This window comes from Rattus rattus, chromosome 7 (genome assembly GCF_011064425.1).
Source record: "Rattus rattus isolate New Zealand chromosome 7, Rrattus_CSIRO_v1, whole genome shotgun sequence".
NCBI lineage: Eukaryota > Metazoa > Chordata > Mammalia > Rodentia > Muridae > Rattus > Rattus rattus.
Window position 1 is genome coordinate 64,776,999 of NC_046160.1, and position 19,946 is coordinate 64,796,944.

The following is a 19,946-nucleotide window of genomic DNA, read 5'->3' on the forward strand; positions in this document are numbered from 1 at the left end:
GTGGGCTAATTAACCATTCCATCTTTCTTCAAACTGACCAACTCTTCAGTAGGTGGAGGAATTAAAAAAAAAAAAAAGCCAGCCCCAGAGAAGAGCCTGAGTTTTTGTCTTCTGAATGATGGTGTGTTTCTTGGTTTCCTCAATCCTTTTTCTTCTATAGCTGATTCAGTAGCTGCTGTCTCTGGTATTTGCTGAGCTTTTTCTGATCCTGTTATGCTCAGGAGTTTTCCTGCCCTTTAATTCTTTAACGGGCAGAGAAAATGAACCGACTTGACTGTATCAACTGAACTACCTTGCCTACCCTAGAATATTCAACTTAGCTTCAAGGTCAGCTTGAGACTTTTCATTCCTGTGAGAGATATAACTTACTGGAGAGAAAGTGCAAATAATTATAAAATACATAGAAAAACATATTTAGTTTCTGCCTTCAATCTCTCTATCTCTCTCTCTCTCTCTCTCTCTCTCTCTCTCTATCTATCTATCTAATATGGTACATAATATTCATGCGGAACATTAAGTACTAGAATAGGAAGGGCAAAATATGTGGCTATATCATTCGTACGTTTTGTTTTCATTTTATGTGATGGTTGTTTTGCCTGCATGTATGCACAGCATGTGTACTCAGTGGCTGAGGAAACCAGATCCCTTGAAACTCAAGTTCTAGGTTGTGAACCATCGTGTGGGTGCTCTGACTGAACCCCGGACCAATGGAAGAGCAGCCAGTGCTCTTTGCTGCTGATCCAGGTCTCCAGACCCTCAATTACTGTTGAATGAATGTAAACAGCCTAGCCAGCTAAGATTCAGTCACACATTCATTTACCCTGACTGTTTCTGTATTCAGAATGTATTCCATTCCTAACAATTTTCCTTTAAAAAACAAAATTGGCAGTATCAGATTGTCTCAATCTGAATATTCAGCTGTTTATAACGTTAAAAAAATTCCTCCCTCTTTTGCCTTCGCTATTTACCAGTCACAGTGCCAGAGATGATTAATTAGTAGTTTGCTGTTCCTTCCTGAAATTTTTGTATTGTCACAGGCACATACATTACTTCAAAAGAAGGGTATTACATAGTCCTTCTAAAGTTGACTTCTCGGTATTTCAAAATCTTATCTTTGAACGCTTTCAGTATCAGTATATAAAATCCAAAAACATATTACTTTATTGGTGAACATATCTCCCATTTCCCACTGTTTAAAAATGTTACATCGGTTAAAAAATTACTAATTCGTGCTAGGTATCTAGATTCTAGAAATCCAACAAATCATTCAAGTTGTGTTTTGAAAGGCGCAGACGAAGCGCAGTTAGGATAAATCAAGTTCGAATCAGCTCTATCAGGTGTTAGTTGACCCGCCGTTAATCCTAGCTCTAATGCTTCCAGTTCGGTTCTTTCAGATGTCTGCCTAAAGGACCTAAATCCGTGTGGAAGTTTCCTCTCAAATGTAATCCCTTCAGAAACTCCAGACATTTGGGATTAAAATTTTCATTCTGGCCCTCGCTAGAGAAAACCGACATCCCAAGAGCCAAGCAAGGATCTTTTAGGACAATAGAGAACTGTGATGCAAAAGAATTCCGTACGGGAGAGGGCTCGGAGAAAACAAACGCCTTCGCTCGCGTTCTCATTAGCATGGGTAAACCTATTTTCAGCAGGCGGCCTGTTGGGGGGTGACTGGTGCACTCCGCACGTCTCCCGGGACGTGCAGGACAGGGGGTTGTTTTCTTGGCCAGGCCGGCGCATCTGCCCTTGCGCACACGCCTAAAATCACACCAGAAGCCACGGCGCAGACGCAGCCTCCCACCGTTCACGTCCCCCGGGAGGGGCGGAGCAGTCGTGTCTTCCGGGTCGCAAGCGGAAGTGGACAAATTTGAATTCTGCGAGCCGTTGGATGGGGCTGAGCCGGGTGGGCGTACGACAGCGCTGCGGTCGACGTGAGCGGTAACGCATCGACCCGGGGACTTACACTCCGCGCCTGGTGAGGACGTGTCCCGGAGGGACGGAGGGTCACGGGCGGCCGGGTAGGTGTGAGCAGTGGGCGCTTCTCCGCTGGACGGTGCGCACTGCCGCTGTCGAGCCCGGAGCGGCTCTTTATTAGTTAAAGACAGAAGTGGGGAGGGTTGCACGGGAGGGGTGCTCGTTGTGGCTCCCAGTTGCTCCTGAGACCGGTCCCTCAGCGCAGGGAAATGACAGCCTTGAAGTGCCTCGAGGGGATTTAAGCTGAAATCCGAGTATCCTTTGTGTTTAAAACCGGGGTATTTTTCTTTCACGCCTTGACATTTCTTGTCTACCGCAAAAATCTGAGCTCTATTGCTCACTTAAACAGGCTACAGTAGCAGCGGTCGCTCACAGATGTTAGTTTGCTAACAATGGGGATAGGGTCTGGTGTCACCCCCCCAGCCCCCACCCCGTTCTGTCCGGTCCCCGCTTTTCATCCTCTTCATTCATTTGGGTGACTGTTGTTATCGAGTTATTTTAGAGGAACTCAGAGCATCGAGTTGAGTTTTCTTCCAGCGTTTTTGTTTGGGTTTTCTGTTTATCTTTTATGATGAACTGGACTCACAAACCCCGACAAAAAGCCATACGTTTTTGAACGGCTTAGATGTGCACGGTAAACGTAAACTTTCTTCTGAAAGAAGTTCTGTACTTTGCCCTATTGAAAAACTGTCACGTTGCTTGTGTACTTTGTAGAAAAAAAGATCCTTTTAAGGTTTTAGCAACTGGGTAATGTGTCATCAAAATGTATAAGTATCACTTTAAAGTGGTACTTCGTAACATCCAAAGTAAAATAATTTACTCATCCTCCTTCATGCCTGCGAATGAATGTTGTTTTCAGTATTCACCAAGAAGGAAAAAATTAAATAACAAGCTCATTGAAATGAAAGTTTTCAGTCAGGCTGCCACAAAGCTATTGGCTGCCCTTTCCCAAAGAGTGCAGTCAAATCTGCTAGCTTTATAAATGGTACCAGCAAGTCACCTGTTTTAGATTTTCTGTATCCTAAGGTGCTTGCGCTTCCACTCTCTTCCTTTGTTTTTGTTTTTTACCTACATCAATAAATGTTATACTCATTATATGTATAAAGGCTCCTTCAATTCTGATTGGATAATTGCCTTTTAACTGAAAAGTTAGACTATTCTACCAGAGGTTTGAAAACATGGTCTTCTTAGGAAAAACCTGGTAATCTATTAAAGACATAACTAGAACCAGACTTCTTGTTTAGAATTCTCATCGCTAGTACCTCATAGCTGTGTGACCTTGACTGGGGGAGCTGTGTAACCTCCCGGAGTCAAGTCCCTTAAGTGTATCACGGGGATAAAGACTTCCTTGTGTGATTATGGTGGGGATTCAAGGAAGTATTACATGCCTATGAAGCACGGTTAATGAGAGCAGATGTCTAAAGTGTAGCTACTAACCATGGTACAGCCATAGCATGCATTTTCATTAACTTGACAGTGTATATGAGATACATACAGTTTTCATAAGTAGACTAGTAATTTGTTCTTATAGAACTAAGAAAAGTGAAGACCAGAAACCAGATTTAACTAGAAGATTATTTTATGTGTATGTATGTATACATGCTTTATGATCAGAGGCATTGTGGTCCAATATGTAGGGACCAAGAGAGCCAACCTGTCTCCTGGGGATTGTCAGTTGTGAGAGTCAGCATTTCCTTCTACCCTGTTGGTTCCAGGAGTCAAATGCAAATGTTCAGGCTTGGTGGCAGGTCCCTTTACCAGCTGAGCCATCTTACCGTACTAAAATAAAACATTTGCAAGTAGTACTTTCTGTCTCATTCTTAAGTCTCCAGCTGCTGTTTTGTAAAACTTTCCTGGGTCTTCTCATTTTATTCAATATGATTCAAATTTAAGCTTCTTTAAGAAAAAAAAGAAAAAGACCTTTGCAGCCTGGCTGCAGACAGTCTAACTCTAAACTCAAGTGACAGGAAGACCAGTATTTGTTCATTCACATTCATGACATTAGTTGTTTTATACACATTTTCTCACTTACTGGGTGGTTTTTAAAATGTATGTTTTGCATGTGATGCTATTTGTGAAGGGGAGTGGTGTGCACAACATAGTGAGTGTCTGAGAGCAAGAAGGGCAGAACTATTTGCTGTTCGTTTACCTAGAACTGAAGACCGCACTATCCTGCCTCATTCTTTCTGTAACACAATGTGTCCAGTAACGCAGGGCCATCCTTCTAAAGCCCACTGGGTGAGATGATCCGTGAAGCAAACTATGCCATCAGACACTCCTGCAGAGAAAATGGTATACCTGTTTGAATTAAGCTTGTAAGCTTAAAACAAGTCTAGAAATAAGCTCATTCACATGATTTCTTCTTGAATATTGGAGTTGGGATGCTACAAGATTTTGGATTCCAAGCCGCTGAAATCTTTTTCTGTGTTAGGATGACAGTGGGCATAGCGATCCAGTATGCAGACACCAAAAGAGCCTGTTGAGGATTGCTTACATAGAAAAATTTAAAAGGAAATCACCAATATAAAATTGATCTGCTAGTTGGGTCTGTAAGCAGTACACAGTCTAAGGGCATGTGAATGCATTTTACTGACGCTATCCCGTTGTACAGATGTGCTCGAGTGTTCAAATCCATTCATCTATTAGTGCGTATTTAGATCCCTGGGATTTTAGCCATCACAGAAAAACTACTTGGACATTTGTATGCAGTGAGCATGTCTTCATCCAGTGTATGATAGAGATAGTTGGACATTTAACATTTTCTAGGTAAGAGTTGCGTGAAGTTAACCACTGCAAATAGACTGTTCACCCATAATACATTGTAACATAAAGCTGTGCCCAGTGGGAAAAAAGTCACCCCAAAAAAGGTAGCTAAAGTTTTCATCCTGTTCCCTAGCGAGCCTCCCATTTCATAGATAACTGATTTAATGTCTTCTTTTTTATCTCAAATTATATTAATTTTTTAATTTCTATTTTGGCTACTGGTGTCAATCATATTTCAAATCAAATCATTTCTTGAGTCTTTCTTGTGTTAATTTTGTTCTGTCCCACATTCCTGGCTGCTGCTTTGGTGCTTGGTCTCTGTTTTTCTAAGTCTTTGAAGAGCATCATTGAGTTCTCTCTGGTTTTAACAATGTAAGCATGCGTAGCCATGAACTTTCCTCTGCTTTTACTATTCCTTCTTAGGGACTAGAAACTCCCACAGGTCTCAAGCTGCCACCAATCTGCTTTTACTGTTTCTTAAAGGCGCTGATAAGTTATATTTTCTTTTTTATTTGATTATAAATTTTTTTAAATTTTTTATTGGATATTTGTAATTTTTTTTTTTAAGATTTATTCATTTATTATATATAAGTACACTGTAGCTGTCTTCAGATACACCAGAAGAGGGCATCAGATCTCTTTACAGATGGTTGTGAGCCACCATGTGGTTGCTGGGAATTGAACTCATGACCTCCGGAAGAGCAGTCGGGTGCTCTTAACCGCTGAAGCCATCTCTCCAGCCCGTAAATTTTTTAAAGTTAAGTTTTTAAGTTTTTTTCAAGTTCATCAGTGATCTAGTAATTTTAAGAGTATATTGCTACATTTTATAATTTATGATTTCTAGTCTTTTACTATGATCTGATCTAAATACAAGAAAATTTTTTTCGGGGTTTTGACACTCTTTCAATCTTTTTTACATATTATCTGTTATTTGTTATACACAAATTAAAGAAACTAATTGTTCACCACCTTACTCCAAAACCCTCACAAGCTTTTCTTTCTTTCAAAGCTTTGTTAATGTATATGAATGTTTTGCCTGCATGTATGTTTGTGTGCCTCATGCATGCCTGGTGCCTTGGGTACCTGGAACTGGAGTTAGAGATGGTTGTAAACCGCCATGTGAGTGTTAGGAACTAAACTTGGGGAGTTGGGCAAAAGCAGTGGCCTTACCTGTTCAGCCATCTCTCCATCCGTCTAGCAAGTCTTAATTCATGTTAATGATTTTCATGTTTGCTTTTTCTAGAAATGTACTTTTGTTTTTGTGACAGGATCTCACTATTACACTCTTAGCTGGCTTGAAGTTACCTGTGTAGATGAATCTAGCCATGGACTCACAGAAATCCCCCTGCCTTTACCTCTTGGGTGCTGTTACTACAGATGTCCAACACCGTGCTCAGCCAAAATGTACTTAAAATTAGATCTGTGGTCCAGTTTTTGGTTTCTGATATATATCTGACTCTGTCGGAATCTTTTATTTAGTTACTTTTTGCAGCTTCTCCTTTTGCTATGTTTTCTGATGTTAGGAATCAAGCCTAGGGCTCCCTGAACACTAAACATGGCTCGTAGCAGGCCTATGCCTTAGTGCCCTGTTTTGTCTTTACCAGGTTGTGTTCTTTATCATCATGAGCATAGATCCTTCGTCAGATACAGTCTGCAAATGTTTTCTTCTTGTGCATCTTTCCCTTTTCTTAAAATTCTAACTTTACCAGGATCAAAACTAGTTTTTCTCTTAGAACATTAATGTTTTTGATGTCGTTTTTCTGTATGGAAGGCAGTGTTTATTTTTTCCTCCTCAGTCCTTTCTATAGTATTTCTTGCATAGACGTCAATCCTGGAGTTTAATTATCATGCTTTCCTTGTTGGGTAGCCATCAGGGGGAGTGGGAGCAATGTGGCTTACTTTATTATATTATGCATCTATCACCACCTCTAAATCACCTCTGAAATTTGGTTTAAAATAAATTCAAAGTCATCGTGTATCTCTGGGTACAGAGTTGGGACCGCCATAGGGTCTCTGAAGTTACCTCAGACTCTGACTAGAAGTCTAAGATAGATATGGCAGCATGTGCTTATGTCATAAAGTAAAGACCTGCATTCTATACTGAGTGGACCTCTTCATGAAGCATCTTGCAAGTTCTTGTCACCTGGCAACAAGCTTCTAGACATGACAAGAGAGCAAGGAAGATATGTGTTTGAGCACTGCTGAGCAAGGCAGTCGGCAAGTGTACCAGCACTGTAGACTCATAAAGTAGTGCTGTAAAGGGCACTCCTTCCTAAATAGTGAGCATACAAAGTGCTGGACAAACACTGTCCTAACATAGCAAAAGGAAGGAGGAAAAGGAAAAGATGTTTAACAGTTTGTAGGTTGATATAATTATAAAGGGATTTTATTTTTATTGGTCTTGTTTCTTTTTAACCAATACTTTAATATTAATATTTTTTTTCAGAAATGTAAGAGTCCAGGCAGTACTTTGTCGTGTAGGACTTTTTGGTGTACTACAGGGCATCCCACAATCCTAGTAGTTAACTTTTAATAGTCTCTCGGGTGTCTTCAAGTCCAGATTCTTCACTCGACTTGAACTATTACTTATTTAAAAAGTAAGGAAGTTAACTACTGTACTATAGTATGAAGTGATTATATATTATTTGGTTATAATCATATACTGACTAAATTTAATAAAGTGGTTAATTTGAAATTTTTGAATTAAGATATCAATATGTTCTTATTTTTCCTAGTAAGATGAATGAAAATAAACCTGGTAATTCACAAAGTCTTGGTAAGTAACTGAATTTAAAATTTTTTATTATAATAAAATCCATTTAGAATGCTATACAGCCAGTAAGAATGAGTATTCTGGTACACACTTAGCTAATATGATCTATTAAATTATGATTATGTTCATTTCCACAAACTAAATTTGCTATTTTTCTACATATGATTTATCAGATATACTTTAAATCTGAATAAACTGTTGAACTTGTATTGGTTTTCCCTTTGATAAATGAGGACAACATAACCAATAGACAAAAGTATAATAGGAAAATTTCTAAGTTTATACTTTCCCCTGTTGATACATAACTGTTTTATAAACACAATCTGTAGACTTGCTACCATGGATGATGAAGAATTTAAATTATTACTGAATACACTACTCCTCCATTTAGGCTTTGTGGGACTTTTAATTTGTTTTGTTTTGAGACAGTCTCCCTATGTTTTTCTGACTACAAATGTAATGTACTCACTATGTACACCAGACCAGCCTCGAACTCATAGAAATCCACCTCATTCTCTCTCACTTGTGCTGGGATCAAAGGTGTGTGCCACCATGGCTTTTGCTGAGATTGGATCTCATTGAACCTTGAGCTCCTCCATTTGGCTTAACTGGCTGGGGCTCAGGTCCTCATGCTCTCGCGATAAACCTCATGCCAACTACATTAATATTCTTTTGACAATCATTTTTATTGTATCTGTTGACCCTACCTTCTTTTGTACAAGGAACTTTGCTCCTACCAACTCCTCTACCCCACATACTTATTGTCTTGTCTTGTTCTGCCGACTGATTGCATCAGCAATGCCAGGAGTTGGGAGGTGTTGATGATTTTTGTAATACCATTGTACATTTGCTGAATGTATTCTTCCCCCACTTACTGCATTTCCCTCTAGGTTAATGCCTCTAGTCTTTACTTATATCAGTGTGCTTAATAGCAACCAGTATTTGCTGTAGTAAAAGGTAATTTTAACAGTAAATATAATGAATTAGAACACTTTTAACGAATTTTAAGTAGTCTGTTATAAAGATGAATACTTGAACTGGAGAGTATCTTGTGCCTTCAAGGCCCTTGATTGATTCAAGGTCTTTTTAATGTATCACGTAGGAATGTTCCTCAAGATCCTCCAGCAGCCAACGTTTGTTTTTCTTGTATTTTCATGAGCTTGGTTATGACTATGGGTGCACACACGATCCCCCTGTGCACTTCAGTACATGTTTGAGCTTGTTAAAACCTTACTCCTATATAGATCCATTCTCCCTAACTTCTGAACCAGTTCTTGGTCTATCAGCTGCTTGCCCTAGACTTTTATAGCTACTGTTTGTATTTAATCCTAAGAGAATTCTGATGCCGGTAAAACAAGTACATTTATTTCAGACTAAGGTCTGTGTTACTTCCTTTTAGATTAGCAGTCTGTAACCATAGATGTGAACCAACCAAGGCCATCTAGACAAAATTGAGCTGGGGATATGCAGCAGTGGGTAACGTACTTGTCATGTTGTCTGAGTGCTTGAGTTCACATCTCCAGAACTCACATAAAGCATGGTAGCACATGGCTAAATCCTAGTGTTCTGCAAAGAGATGTGAGGCATAGACTGGACACTCCGGGAAGCTCATGAATCAGTAGCCTGATGTGCATATATACATCAGCCATTACCAGGCAAAGGGAGTACTGAAACACCTGAGGTGTCTTCTGACCTTCATATGTGTACCATGTTCACTGCTCACACGTGTATACTTGTGCACATGCACATACATATCAGAGAAGCACCAAATCTATAAACTTTGTAATTTCAAATTTACTCTTTTGCTATTAGCTTGTGTTTTCTGCCGAAAAAATGATGACTGTCCCAATAAATATGGAGAAAAGAAAACGTGTGAAAAATGGAATTTCAGTGTCCACTACTACTGTTTGGTAAGTCAGGAGGTGTGAGTTGCCTCTTATTTGGTCATGAAAAATAGTAATGTGTACATTTGTTAATTCTAACCTGTTTTCTTGGAGATTATTTTCTAATTGAGAATATATTCATAGTTAATGTCAAGTGGAATTTGGCAGAGAGGTAAAGAAGAAGAAGGAGTTTATGGCTTCCTAATAGAAGACATCAGGAAGGAGGTCAATAGAGCTTCCAAGCTGGTAAGTACTCGTTTATTCATTACGCTGAGTACCACAGGTGCTGCTAGCGCTGCCTCGGGACGGTTCTTCTGTCAGTTCCTGGATTAGAAATTCATGACTCTAGTTCTTATTCTAATGGATATTTTTACCAATTATACATTTTAATAAACATTTTTATATTTTTATAAAAATAAGTTTAACCTACATTAAAAAATTTATCATTATTTCACTCACTTTTGGTTTGATTTAGTTTCAGTTTTTGAAGTTGACCTACACGCTTTGTTTTTAATCTCTTTACTCCCCAACCCTTTCATTTATTCCATTAAAAATAACTATTGGCATGTATTAATTTATACATAGTAATGAGCTGCCAAATTTTGAAAGATGATGGATAGACAGATAGATAGTAAATAGCTAGACAAAATGGCTGTATCTGTATTGTATTCGCCTCCATTGCTTCTTACTCCTGTGGGTCCCTTTCACCTAGTTCTCTTTTACATTCTGTTCATACTGTTTTGATGACCTACTGAGTTTTATGAAGAGCACATAAGCATCCCGGGTGAACATTTATTTATGGTGGCAATACCATGGAAGAAAATGTCCCACCCTCACCTAACAACCATTAACACCCAGGAGATACTCAGTAATGGCACCTCTTTACCCCAACCTCCCTAGCTACCATTATCTGCCTAAACAGCTCAGAGGCTGGAAGGAGACCTACGAACTCTCCACAAGATAGGATGTTGACAGGCCAATCTTGTGGCAGTTTAGTGCTGGTCACAACTGCTGTGAGGGTGGGAACGAGAACAGTGCCAAATGCACCATTCCACCTCCCTCCCTCTGCTTCTTCTATCCCCATGTTCTGTGATATCCTGTGGGCCTGAGAGGGTAAAACAGAAGCCACATTAAGATTGAACATTAATGTCCCGTATGAAGAGTTGGTCTTCTCTGGAACAACCTATTTTCTTTTGGTTCCTGTCTTAGAGTTACTATTCTGTAATGAAACATGACCAAAAGCAACTTGGAGAGAAAAGGCTTACACTTCCACACCACCGTTCTTTAAAGGAAGTCAGGACAGGAACTCAGACAGGGACATGGGGGCAGGGGCTACAAATGCAGGGAATTACTGACTTGTTCCTTACGCCTTGCCCAAGCCTGCTTTCAAAAAAAAAAAAAATTAAATAGAATTTAGCATCACCAGCCCAGGGGTGGATCCACCTACAGTGGGCCTTCCCAGTTAGTCACTAATTAAGGACATGCCCCTTAGGATGTCGTGTTACAGCACTGGGTGAGTGGTTAGCATATGGGTGAGTGGTTAGCATATGGGTGAGTGGTTAGCATAGTGGTTAGCATATGGGTGAGTGGTTAGCATATGGGAGAGTGGTTAGCATAAAGGGAGCCAGCGGTGAATGGAGGGTCTGGGATCTGGAGGAAGATTGTCTGAATGGTAAGTAAGCCGAAGGACTTGGTGGGGATGCAGGATCAAGACTCCTTAACCTCTTAGTAGTACAGACTTGGAGTTAAGGGGAGTCGCCCTTACAAGTTTTTGTGCCTGCCTGTTTTCTTAGTATATCTAAATCCTCTGAGTACACTAAACCTTTGGGGAGCTTTTCACCTGAGAGGAGTGCTCCCCTCCCTCTCCCCTCCCTCCCTCCTTCCCTCCCTCCCTTCCTTCCTTCCTCCCTTCCTCTCTAGCGATCCTTCTGTCAGTTCACTGGGAGAGCCTTAGGTTCTTTCAGGCTTCCTACTATGGCCTGGATGGCCCATGAGTTAGCAGTGAGAGTCTAATCTCTGATTCAATGACAAGGGTTCACAAGGTATGTTTAGGTTCAGCTGTATGTATACTCTAATTATTATTATTATTATTATTATTATTATTATTTTTTTTTTTATATGTACCACTGTACTGGATAGTGGCATTGGTCTTATATCTCGGGCTTCTGAATGCCCTGTGTTTTGAAGTCTGCCTTTCCTTTCTTGTATAAAGACACTTCTGACAGGGTTTAGGATAGCCTAAATCCAGGATGATCTCATCTTGCCTTTTAATCACGTTTGTAATTAATTCAGTAAAAACTGCTTCCATGTCACCTCACAGATATGGATTTTCCTGAATTGCAACGTTCCTTTGGTTACCATGCTAGTTTCTTTCTAGGTGTATAAGCACCGTGACCAAAAATAACTTGGCGAGGAGTTTTTTAAATAAAGAGTATACTGTAGCTGTCTTCAGACATACCAGAAAAAGGTATCAGATCTTATTATAAATGGTTGTGAGCTACCATGTGGTGGAATTAAACTCAGGACCTCTGAAAGGGCAGTCTTACCCTTTGAGCAATTCTAGATTTGAGGTGTATTTTGTCTTTAATTTCCATGATGGAGCCTTTTGTTGAGGGAAGGTTCTTAAGACAGAACCCCTGGGACGGGAAATGAAATAGAGACTAGAAGGGTGCAGCTTTCTGGCTTGCTAACCATGGTTTGCTCAGCCTGCTTTCCTGTACAGCCCAGGACCAGCAGCCCAGCCACAGTAGGTGGAGATCAGATCCCACTCACCAATCACTGATGGTGAAATGCCCCCACAGACTTGCCTACAGGCCAATCCGATGGAGACATTTTCTTAAACTGAGGCTCTAGACTGTCAAACTGACAAGAAAGGAAAAACCTACCCAACTCAGATCTTAGGACTTTATCCTTTGTGTTAGGATGGAATATACTATAGCAATTAATTTTCAGTCTTTTCGCAATGGAACACGCATTATTTTTTTTTTCAAACTATAGTACTGAAAGTTTTTATATTATATTCCTATTTTCCTATTTTTTCTAGAAATGTACAGTCTGCAAGAAGAATGGTGCTTCAATCGGATGTGTTGTACCCCAGTGTAAACGAAGTTATCACTTGCCGTGTGGACTTCAGAAAGAATGTATTTTCCAGTTCACTGACAATTTTGCGTGAGTTATTTGACTGAATTAAGTATTAAATTGAGGAGCTAGAATAATGGCTCAGCAGTTAAGAACACGGGCACTCCCAGCAGACCCAGACGCATCTCGAAACTGTCTGAAACTTTTGTTCCAAGGGATCCAGCACCCTCTCTGGCCTTTGTGGACTCCTGACATCCAGTTAGTGCACAAATGTACATGCTAGCAAAATGCCTTGTATACATTTAAAGACATTTTAACTAAAAAAATATAAACTCATTGTTAAAGAACAATGAGAAATGGCCCAAAGCTATAGTTCCCATGTAAAATTACTTTTTCAAGTTTACTGAATTTATACATGCATATGCAAGATACATAAGGTGTGTGTATGTGTGTGAATCTGTACTTATATATAATATATATTTTCCTCTGGAGCTAATCCTATCTGGTAAAACTTGAATTGCAATGTCTGAAATGGACCCCAAGATTATAATTCACATTCAGCTTTTAGCTCTAGGATGAACTTTTGATTTCTATTTCTGTGAAACATTTTATATCTCATGGTTCAGAAATTAAATTGCCTCATAAACTTTGTTGAGTTAAAAGAAAATCTAATTTGCTATGGCATGCCCCGAGTACAACTTCAAACATGAAGATTTTGTGAATTTTGGCATTTGGTACCATGAGTATTTCTATTTATATAAAGGTTAGGCAAAATGGGAAAGAAACAAGCTTTAGAAAATACAAAGGAATGTAGTAGATTAGAACAGATCGTTACTTCATAGGTGTGTCACATGGTTGACATTGTTAAGTTCATTGAGGAGTTAAAGGGTATTAGTAACAAAATATTGATACTAGTCTGTGAGTAAGTCTAACCACCATAAAGTTGATGTTTCAAAGCATTTGCCTTTCTTTGATTATAGGATGTTAAGGTATAGGGCCCACATTTGTGAAACAAGAGAATGTTAAGTGAGTTATGTTTTTCTCTTCTTTATATATCCTTTAAACACTTCTACTTTTAGGTCATTTTGCTGGAAACATCGACCGGTTCAAGCAATTACATCTAATAAATATAGAGACTCTTTACCATGTACTATCTGTTTGGAGTTTGTCGAGCCGATCCCTACTTATAACATATTGCAGAGTCCCTGCTGTAAGAACGCTTGGTTTCATAGAGACTGTTTACAGGTAAGATAGCTTTTTATTTTTTATCTCCATAGTATAAAATCTGTCGCTTGTCAATTTTAATCTGATGTCATGAGATAAAATATCATAAGATACTAGTATTCCTCTCTTGGCCTCTCATACACTGGAGAGCTCTCTTCTCACTTCCTAATAAATCTGTGTTTACTCTACTCAAACAAACAATATCACAGGAACCAACACTGGGGTTCAGTGGCGCTTCCTTACCTGGTGTGCATAGGGCCCTGGGTTTAACTCACTGAAACAAGCAGATGGACTACATATTCAACTTGATGGACTATCTTTATTTAGAACATTCTTAAATATTTTGAAAGAAATCGCAATTACTTAGTATTATATAGAAAGTGTGGTTAGACAAAACCAGGCCAAATAACAAAGATTTATGTAACTTTTTAAAATATTGCTTTGTAAAGCTTAGATTTTCATTTATTTAGTAAAATAAAATGGTTTTGCTTATTAATTGTCCAAAAACATTGAAAGTTAACAGATGTTAAGTTGTCTTATATTTCAAAAAAGACTTAATGAAGCTTGTCTGATTTCTGGGTTTTTTGTTTTTTTTTTTTTCTTATAGTCTTTTAAACTTTTATACTTTGGTTATTCTGTTAGAAGTGATAAATTGGAGCTTATTTTCTTGGAAATGTTTGTTAATTCTCCCATACAAATGTATGTTTTAGAGAACAGTTAATAAACATCATGAAGTGCAATTTAATTTTCTGTGAGAACCTTGTAAGAAGTAATATTTCTTAAAGATTTGTATTTAACCAACTTTAATTGCTGACAAGTGTGTCTTAATTTTATAAAGAATTGCTTTGTATTTGTTAGTAATAAAGAGAGTTCTTAGATTTGACCTAATGTTTACATGAGTTTTAATGAACACTCTGTCATTTAAAAGTAGGAGCATTGGACTGGGATCTAGCTCATTGTAGAATGCCTGCCTACCTGCCTGTCTCTGTCTGTCTGTCTGTCTCTCTCTCTCTCACACACACACAGAGAGACAGACAGACAATGCTATGTGGTGAGAGGGAGGCAGACCCTAGAAATAATACTGCTAACAAAAATCTACTTACTGTTTTTTAAAAAATTAATTCAGAATAATTTCTACATAGAAACCTGACTATTGCAAAAATGTCAGTTAGCAGTTGCTGTAATTAGAACATGTTAATTCTTCAGTCGTTGTCTCTAACAGGTTCTCTAGAGAGAGACTTTTTCACTTTTGATTACAGAACCTAACTAAAATCTGAACTATACCTACTCTGCTTACAGTATATGGCTAAACAATTTTATTATTTCTGACTATTTTGGTTGCTGCATATAGAAATTCTTTGAAAAGAGACTAGACATTAAAAAAAAGAGTGCTGCTTACTCAGTTTGGATCTCTATCATGGTTTGGTGTCCTCCACCTGTTTTGGGCTAGCTGGTCAGGAGGTTATTCTCTGGGTTTGTTTCTGCTTGTTTCCTTTTCTACCAGCTATGTCTTTGTATCAAACCCATGTTCAATAAGACACTCTTCTGTCTGTCTGCAGTGACATTCCTGTAGCAATGGAACACTTTCCTGTGTGTATCCTGTGCCTCCAATCCCCTTTCCTTCAGCATCCATCAGCGGTCTACTTAAGCTGATCAGTCCAGCTAGTGTTTATTATGTGTCCGTCTCTGTTGTGACCGCCCACTTGCTTCTCTAAACTACCAATTGGACTTCTAGCTATTTCATTTCCTATCAGTTAGGCTATTCTAAAAGCATTTGATTTACCTGTTTAGTCTTACTAATAGTTCAATTTGCCTAATTTTCCTAATTGCATTTTCTCTGTTCATGGAGATTGTTCTCGAAATATCTATTTTTCTCTGCTTCTTCTAAATGGGTTTTTTCCTCTTTCTTCATGTGTATACTTTTTTTCAAAAAATTGGCACTTTAAAAGCCAGGCATGTCAGCACAGTAGTACTAGGCAGTAACTTCAACATAGGCCTTAAGAATGGTAGTGGAAGGGTTCAGAGATAAATTCTTGGAAGTCATTGCCCAAATTAATGAGAAAACTGACTTCAGCGTCTGGCCTCCTCATGTACACTCATGCATACCCAGGAAGACATACTCACACTACTCACACACGAAGAACACTTACATAATTACTATAGTTGTACAAGATTCTGAGCCAGAAGCAGTTGCTCCAGGCTCCAAGCTCCTGCCCTAAATTTCTTCCCTTGGTGGTGAAGTGTGACCTCGGCGCTGTAAGACAAAATAAAAATAAACGCTTTTCTCCGGATGTTGATGTTCATGAGTGTTTTCTCATGGGGAAAGAAAGCAACTAGAATAGTACTAAAGTTTGAGAAAGGACATTGGTGGCTGCTGCGAAGGAGAGAGTCTTGTACTCCTGAGATGTTTTAGAAGAAAGAGTGGCCTTTGTTAGGGCTGCTCTGCTCGTAGGTCTAAGAGCCAGCGGCACAGCAGAGACTCATGGAGCAGGAAGGCGCAGGGCGTGCTCTGTTATCTAGTTCACAGCCTGATCAGATGCATTGCTAACGAGATTGTCCCATTTTTTGCTGTAGGTTCAAGCAATAAACGCAGGAGTGTTTTTCTTTAGATGTACACTATGCAATAATACCGACATCTTTCAGAAAGAGATGTTGAGAATGGGAATTCATATTCCTGAAAAGTGAGTAACATTTAACTTTTTGACCAAAATGCATTTAAATGTAGTGTTTGCTAATATTAACAATAATCATTTATGTGTGGTTAGTAGTTGTGGCTAAGTAGTCATGTCACTGGGTCAAAGTGCCTTCTCCACGATGGCCAGCTTTTGGAGAATGGGCACTCTGATGTCAGTATCTCATACCTGATATATCTAGACAAGTCCAGTTCTTCAAGTGATCCACAGTTGATCTAAGCTCAGCTAAATGGGTTGAAAATTGAAAAGGAGAATTTTAGTAATGCACAAGGTGAGAAATCCTGAGTAGGAATAGTGAACTTGAAAGTAAATTGGATCCCAGTTGTTGCGAGGCTGAGGTTTTAGAGGCCAGCATGGGTGGAAACTGAGTTCCAGGCTTGCTCAGGGTCCATAGTCTTGGGGCAGAGAGAGTCACAGAAAGAAACACCGAACAAACAAACTTAGTCCCAGCACTTGAGAAGCTGGAGAGACACTTGAATTTGAAGCTAGCCTAGAGTACAACAACAAAAATTGGAATACTAGAAAAATGTAGGTTTTAGAATGTTTGTCAAACTTCTCACTTAGTATTTCTCAGTGAAGTATTCACTGAGAAATTGACTGTAAGATAAATTAACATAATGTTTTCTGTGCTGAAAAGATCAGCCTAAAAATGCTAACTTTAATCCTTGTTTCTAAATTGTCAAGTCTGTTAACCAAAGCACACCTTATATCTTATTTCATTATAGAGATGCATCCTGGGAGTTAGAAGAAAATGCTTATCAAGAGCTGTTGCAGAGCCATGACCGCTGTGATGTCCGAAGATGTCACTGCAAAGAGGGCAGAGAGTACAATGAACCTAACAGGTCTGTCTGCAAGTCGTGTCGTGTTTAGTGTTCCTTCCTAAGACTTCGCTAAGAGTGTTGGTTTTCTAGTGAGTTAGAGGATGCCTGAAGTTTTAACTTAAGATTAAGCATGCTTATTAAATGTGTATGTTACAGAGAATTTTTCATGGTCAGCATAGTAACTTTTTTGGTAAATTTTCATGAGGCTATTCCAAGTTGAAGGGGAGTTGTGAGTGTAAACTGCACTTAGAGCCCCTCCTGTATGTAACAATACACTGAAGATTGTTCAGAGGCTAAAGTCCCAGGACTAGGTACTAGGTACTTAGGATTGATTTCTCAAGAGTGTCGCCTGGATGGTGCAGGTGACTGTCTCTTCAAGTAGTGGATGTGAGAGTCTCTGGGCACTGGCCAGCTTTTGAAGCATCCATGTGTCACAGGTTCCCCTAATGTGCATCCCATGTGTCACAGGTCCCCCAATCTGCATCTGTTATTGATTTACTATCAAGGTTTAACCTTTGTCTTGGAACATGAGCAGCTGTTACCTAGATGCCTGCTTTTGTGCCTGTACACTTTTCATTCTAATGGTAAAAGGCAGCTTACTGTAATAGCTGGAGCAGGGACCTAAAGTCAAGGTAAACTGGGTGGGAAACCCTACTCTAAGGCGCGCAGCAATATATAACCGTAGGGAAATTAGCCCCCTGGTCTCAGGTTTCCTCCTTTTATAATAGTACTTCTTTCCACTTTCAAAATTGTGAGACTCTTAAAGAGGGCCTAGTATGGAATGAACACTTATTTTCACTGTCTTCTTCCTCACTGCGAGTGGGCAGAACTATTTTGTAGTGGAGAGTCAGGCACCTATGCCCTATCCATTCACACTCATAGGAGAAGATGTCCACACATACAGGTGTTAGGAGAATATCTAGCATCTAAATGCCACCAATATTTTCACATATTCAGAGAATATATTTGTTTCTGTGCAAAAGATTGTGTACTCATTCTCTCACAATGTGGAAGAAACTTCATGCCCAGTACCTTTATGTGTGCTGGATGGTTTTATGTGAACTTGATACAAGCTAGTCCTCTGAGAGGAGACCAACTCAAATGAGACCATACTTCCAGAAGATCTAGCTGTAGGCATTTTTTTTTTTCTTTTTTTTCGGAGCTGGGGACCAAACCCAGGGCCTTGTGCTTGCTAGGCAAGCGCTCTACCACTGAGCTAAGTCCCCAACCCCATTTTTTTTTTTTTTAAATTAGTGGTTGATCTGGGAGGGGCCAGTCCATGTAAGCAGGGCTCCCCTTGGACTGGTGGTCCTGGGTTCTACAAGAAGGCAGGCTAAAGCAAAATATCAGAGCAAGCCAGTAAGCAGCACCCCTCCATGGCCTTAGCACCAGCTCCTGCCTTTAGGTTCTGCCCTGTGTTCTTTCAGATGGGCCCATAAAACACTTTCTTCCCCAGGTTACTTTTGGTCATGGTGTTTTATCAGAGTTAATAGAACCTAATACATGCACCTGTATGAATGAATATGGATTGACATATCCCAGGGTACAGTGAGAGACAGGAGCAGAGATGCGCGAGAATAGTCACATGAGCCAGGAACAAACTCTAGATTATGTTGCATTGCACAGCACCTGAAATGTCAGAGTGAGGTTTTTGTTTGTTTGGCTTAGGATACACTGTGTACCTTGATTCCGCAGATCAGATACTCTAATACTTGATACTTCAGACATAGGGAACAGTAATAGTCTCTCTGTAAACGTGCTGTCTCAAATGTGAAAGAGAACATTTTTCTGCTTATCATAAGCCTTTCTGATAACTACATTCTTTGTTCGTTGGTAATTTAGGTTTTTAAGTTAAGGATGTTTGGAGGAATTGATTACAAGTTTAAAATGAGAGAAAATACTTTAGAGTCCGCTGTGGTGCGGCATGTCTGTACACACAGCACTTGGGAGAATGGCCAGGCTGGGCTGCACAGTGATTCCAGGCCAACCTAGACTGAAGTCCAGGCTTCTCCTAAGTCAGTCAGTACTTCACAGGGGGAAATGATATCGAAGGGATAGTCTTTTCCTTCCTTTGATAGGTTGGTTGTGGTTTATGGCAGAGGGCTAGACTTTAGGCACAGCTAGAAATCTGAATACAATCCAGCACTAACAGAACACACATATACTTTTCTTTATGTCCTCAGCAAATGGGAAATAAAGCGATGTCAGTGTTGTGGTTCTAGTGGAACACACTTGGCCTGTTCCTCACTCCAGTCTTGGGAAAAAAATTGGGAGTGTTTGGACTGTAGAAGAATTGCCTACACTTCAGGTAATAGTTTGTGATTTTGAATAAAAGTTGCTTTTGTTCAAGTGCATGTTGTTGAAAATGTTTTGCCTATGTTTCTGTTGAGCTAACTTCGAGATTTAAATATGTAGATTTCCAAAAGGCCCCCAAACACCCATTAGCCAACTCTACTAATGTGACAGTTACTGACTGCTTGTTGGAAGAGTCGTCACCTAAGCTCCCCAGACAGTCAACTGTAGCCCAGCAGAAAGAACTACTGAGGTATGTATTTTGAATTTTAGAAAAACATAAAAATCACTTTGAAGAAAATTATGACTTCAAATGCCGCTCAAACATATGTTATTGGCTGATCATGAAATTGTTTAGAATGATTTTTCAAACTGTAGGACCCAACATTGGAATGCATGAAGTCAGGGAAAGCGGGAGGAAATAAAAATAGCTGGGAGTGGTCACATA

General features: G+C 39.4%; 1 protein-coding gene across 2 annotated transcripts in view; it reads left to right on the top strand.

The window, feature by feature from the left end:
* Positions 1–1,844: 1,844 nt before the first annotated feature.
* G2e3 (G2/M-phase specific E3 ubiquitin protein ligase) overlaps positions 1,845–19,946 on the top strand; it is a 31,074-nt gene continuing 12,972 nt past the window's right edge. For both annotated transcript variants that reach the window (XM_032907708.1, XM_032907709.1), the window contains exons 1-10: positions 1,845–2,015; positions 7,470–7,510; positions 9,320–9,417; positions 9,535–9,636; positions 12,434–12,558; positions 13,548–13,713; positions 16,267–16,373; positions 17,111–17,227; positions 19,390–19,514; positions 19,622–19,751. In XM_032907708.1, the coding sequence (XP_032763599.1) occupies positions 7,474–7,510; positions 9,320–9,417; positions 9,535–9,636; positions 12,434–12,558; positions 13,548–13,713; positions 16,267–16,373; positions 17,111–17,227; positions 19,390–19,514; positions 19,622–19,751 (1,007 nt within the window). In that variant the 5' untranslated portion in view covers positions 1,845–2,015; positions 7,470–7,473. The remainder of the gene's footprint in view (positions 2,016–7,469; positions 7,511–9,319; positions 9,418–9,534; positions 9,637–12,433; positions 12,559–13,547; positions 13,714–16,266; positions 16,374–17,110; positions 17,228–19,389; positions 19,515–19,621; positions 19,752–19,946) is intronic.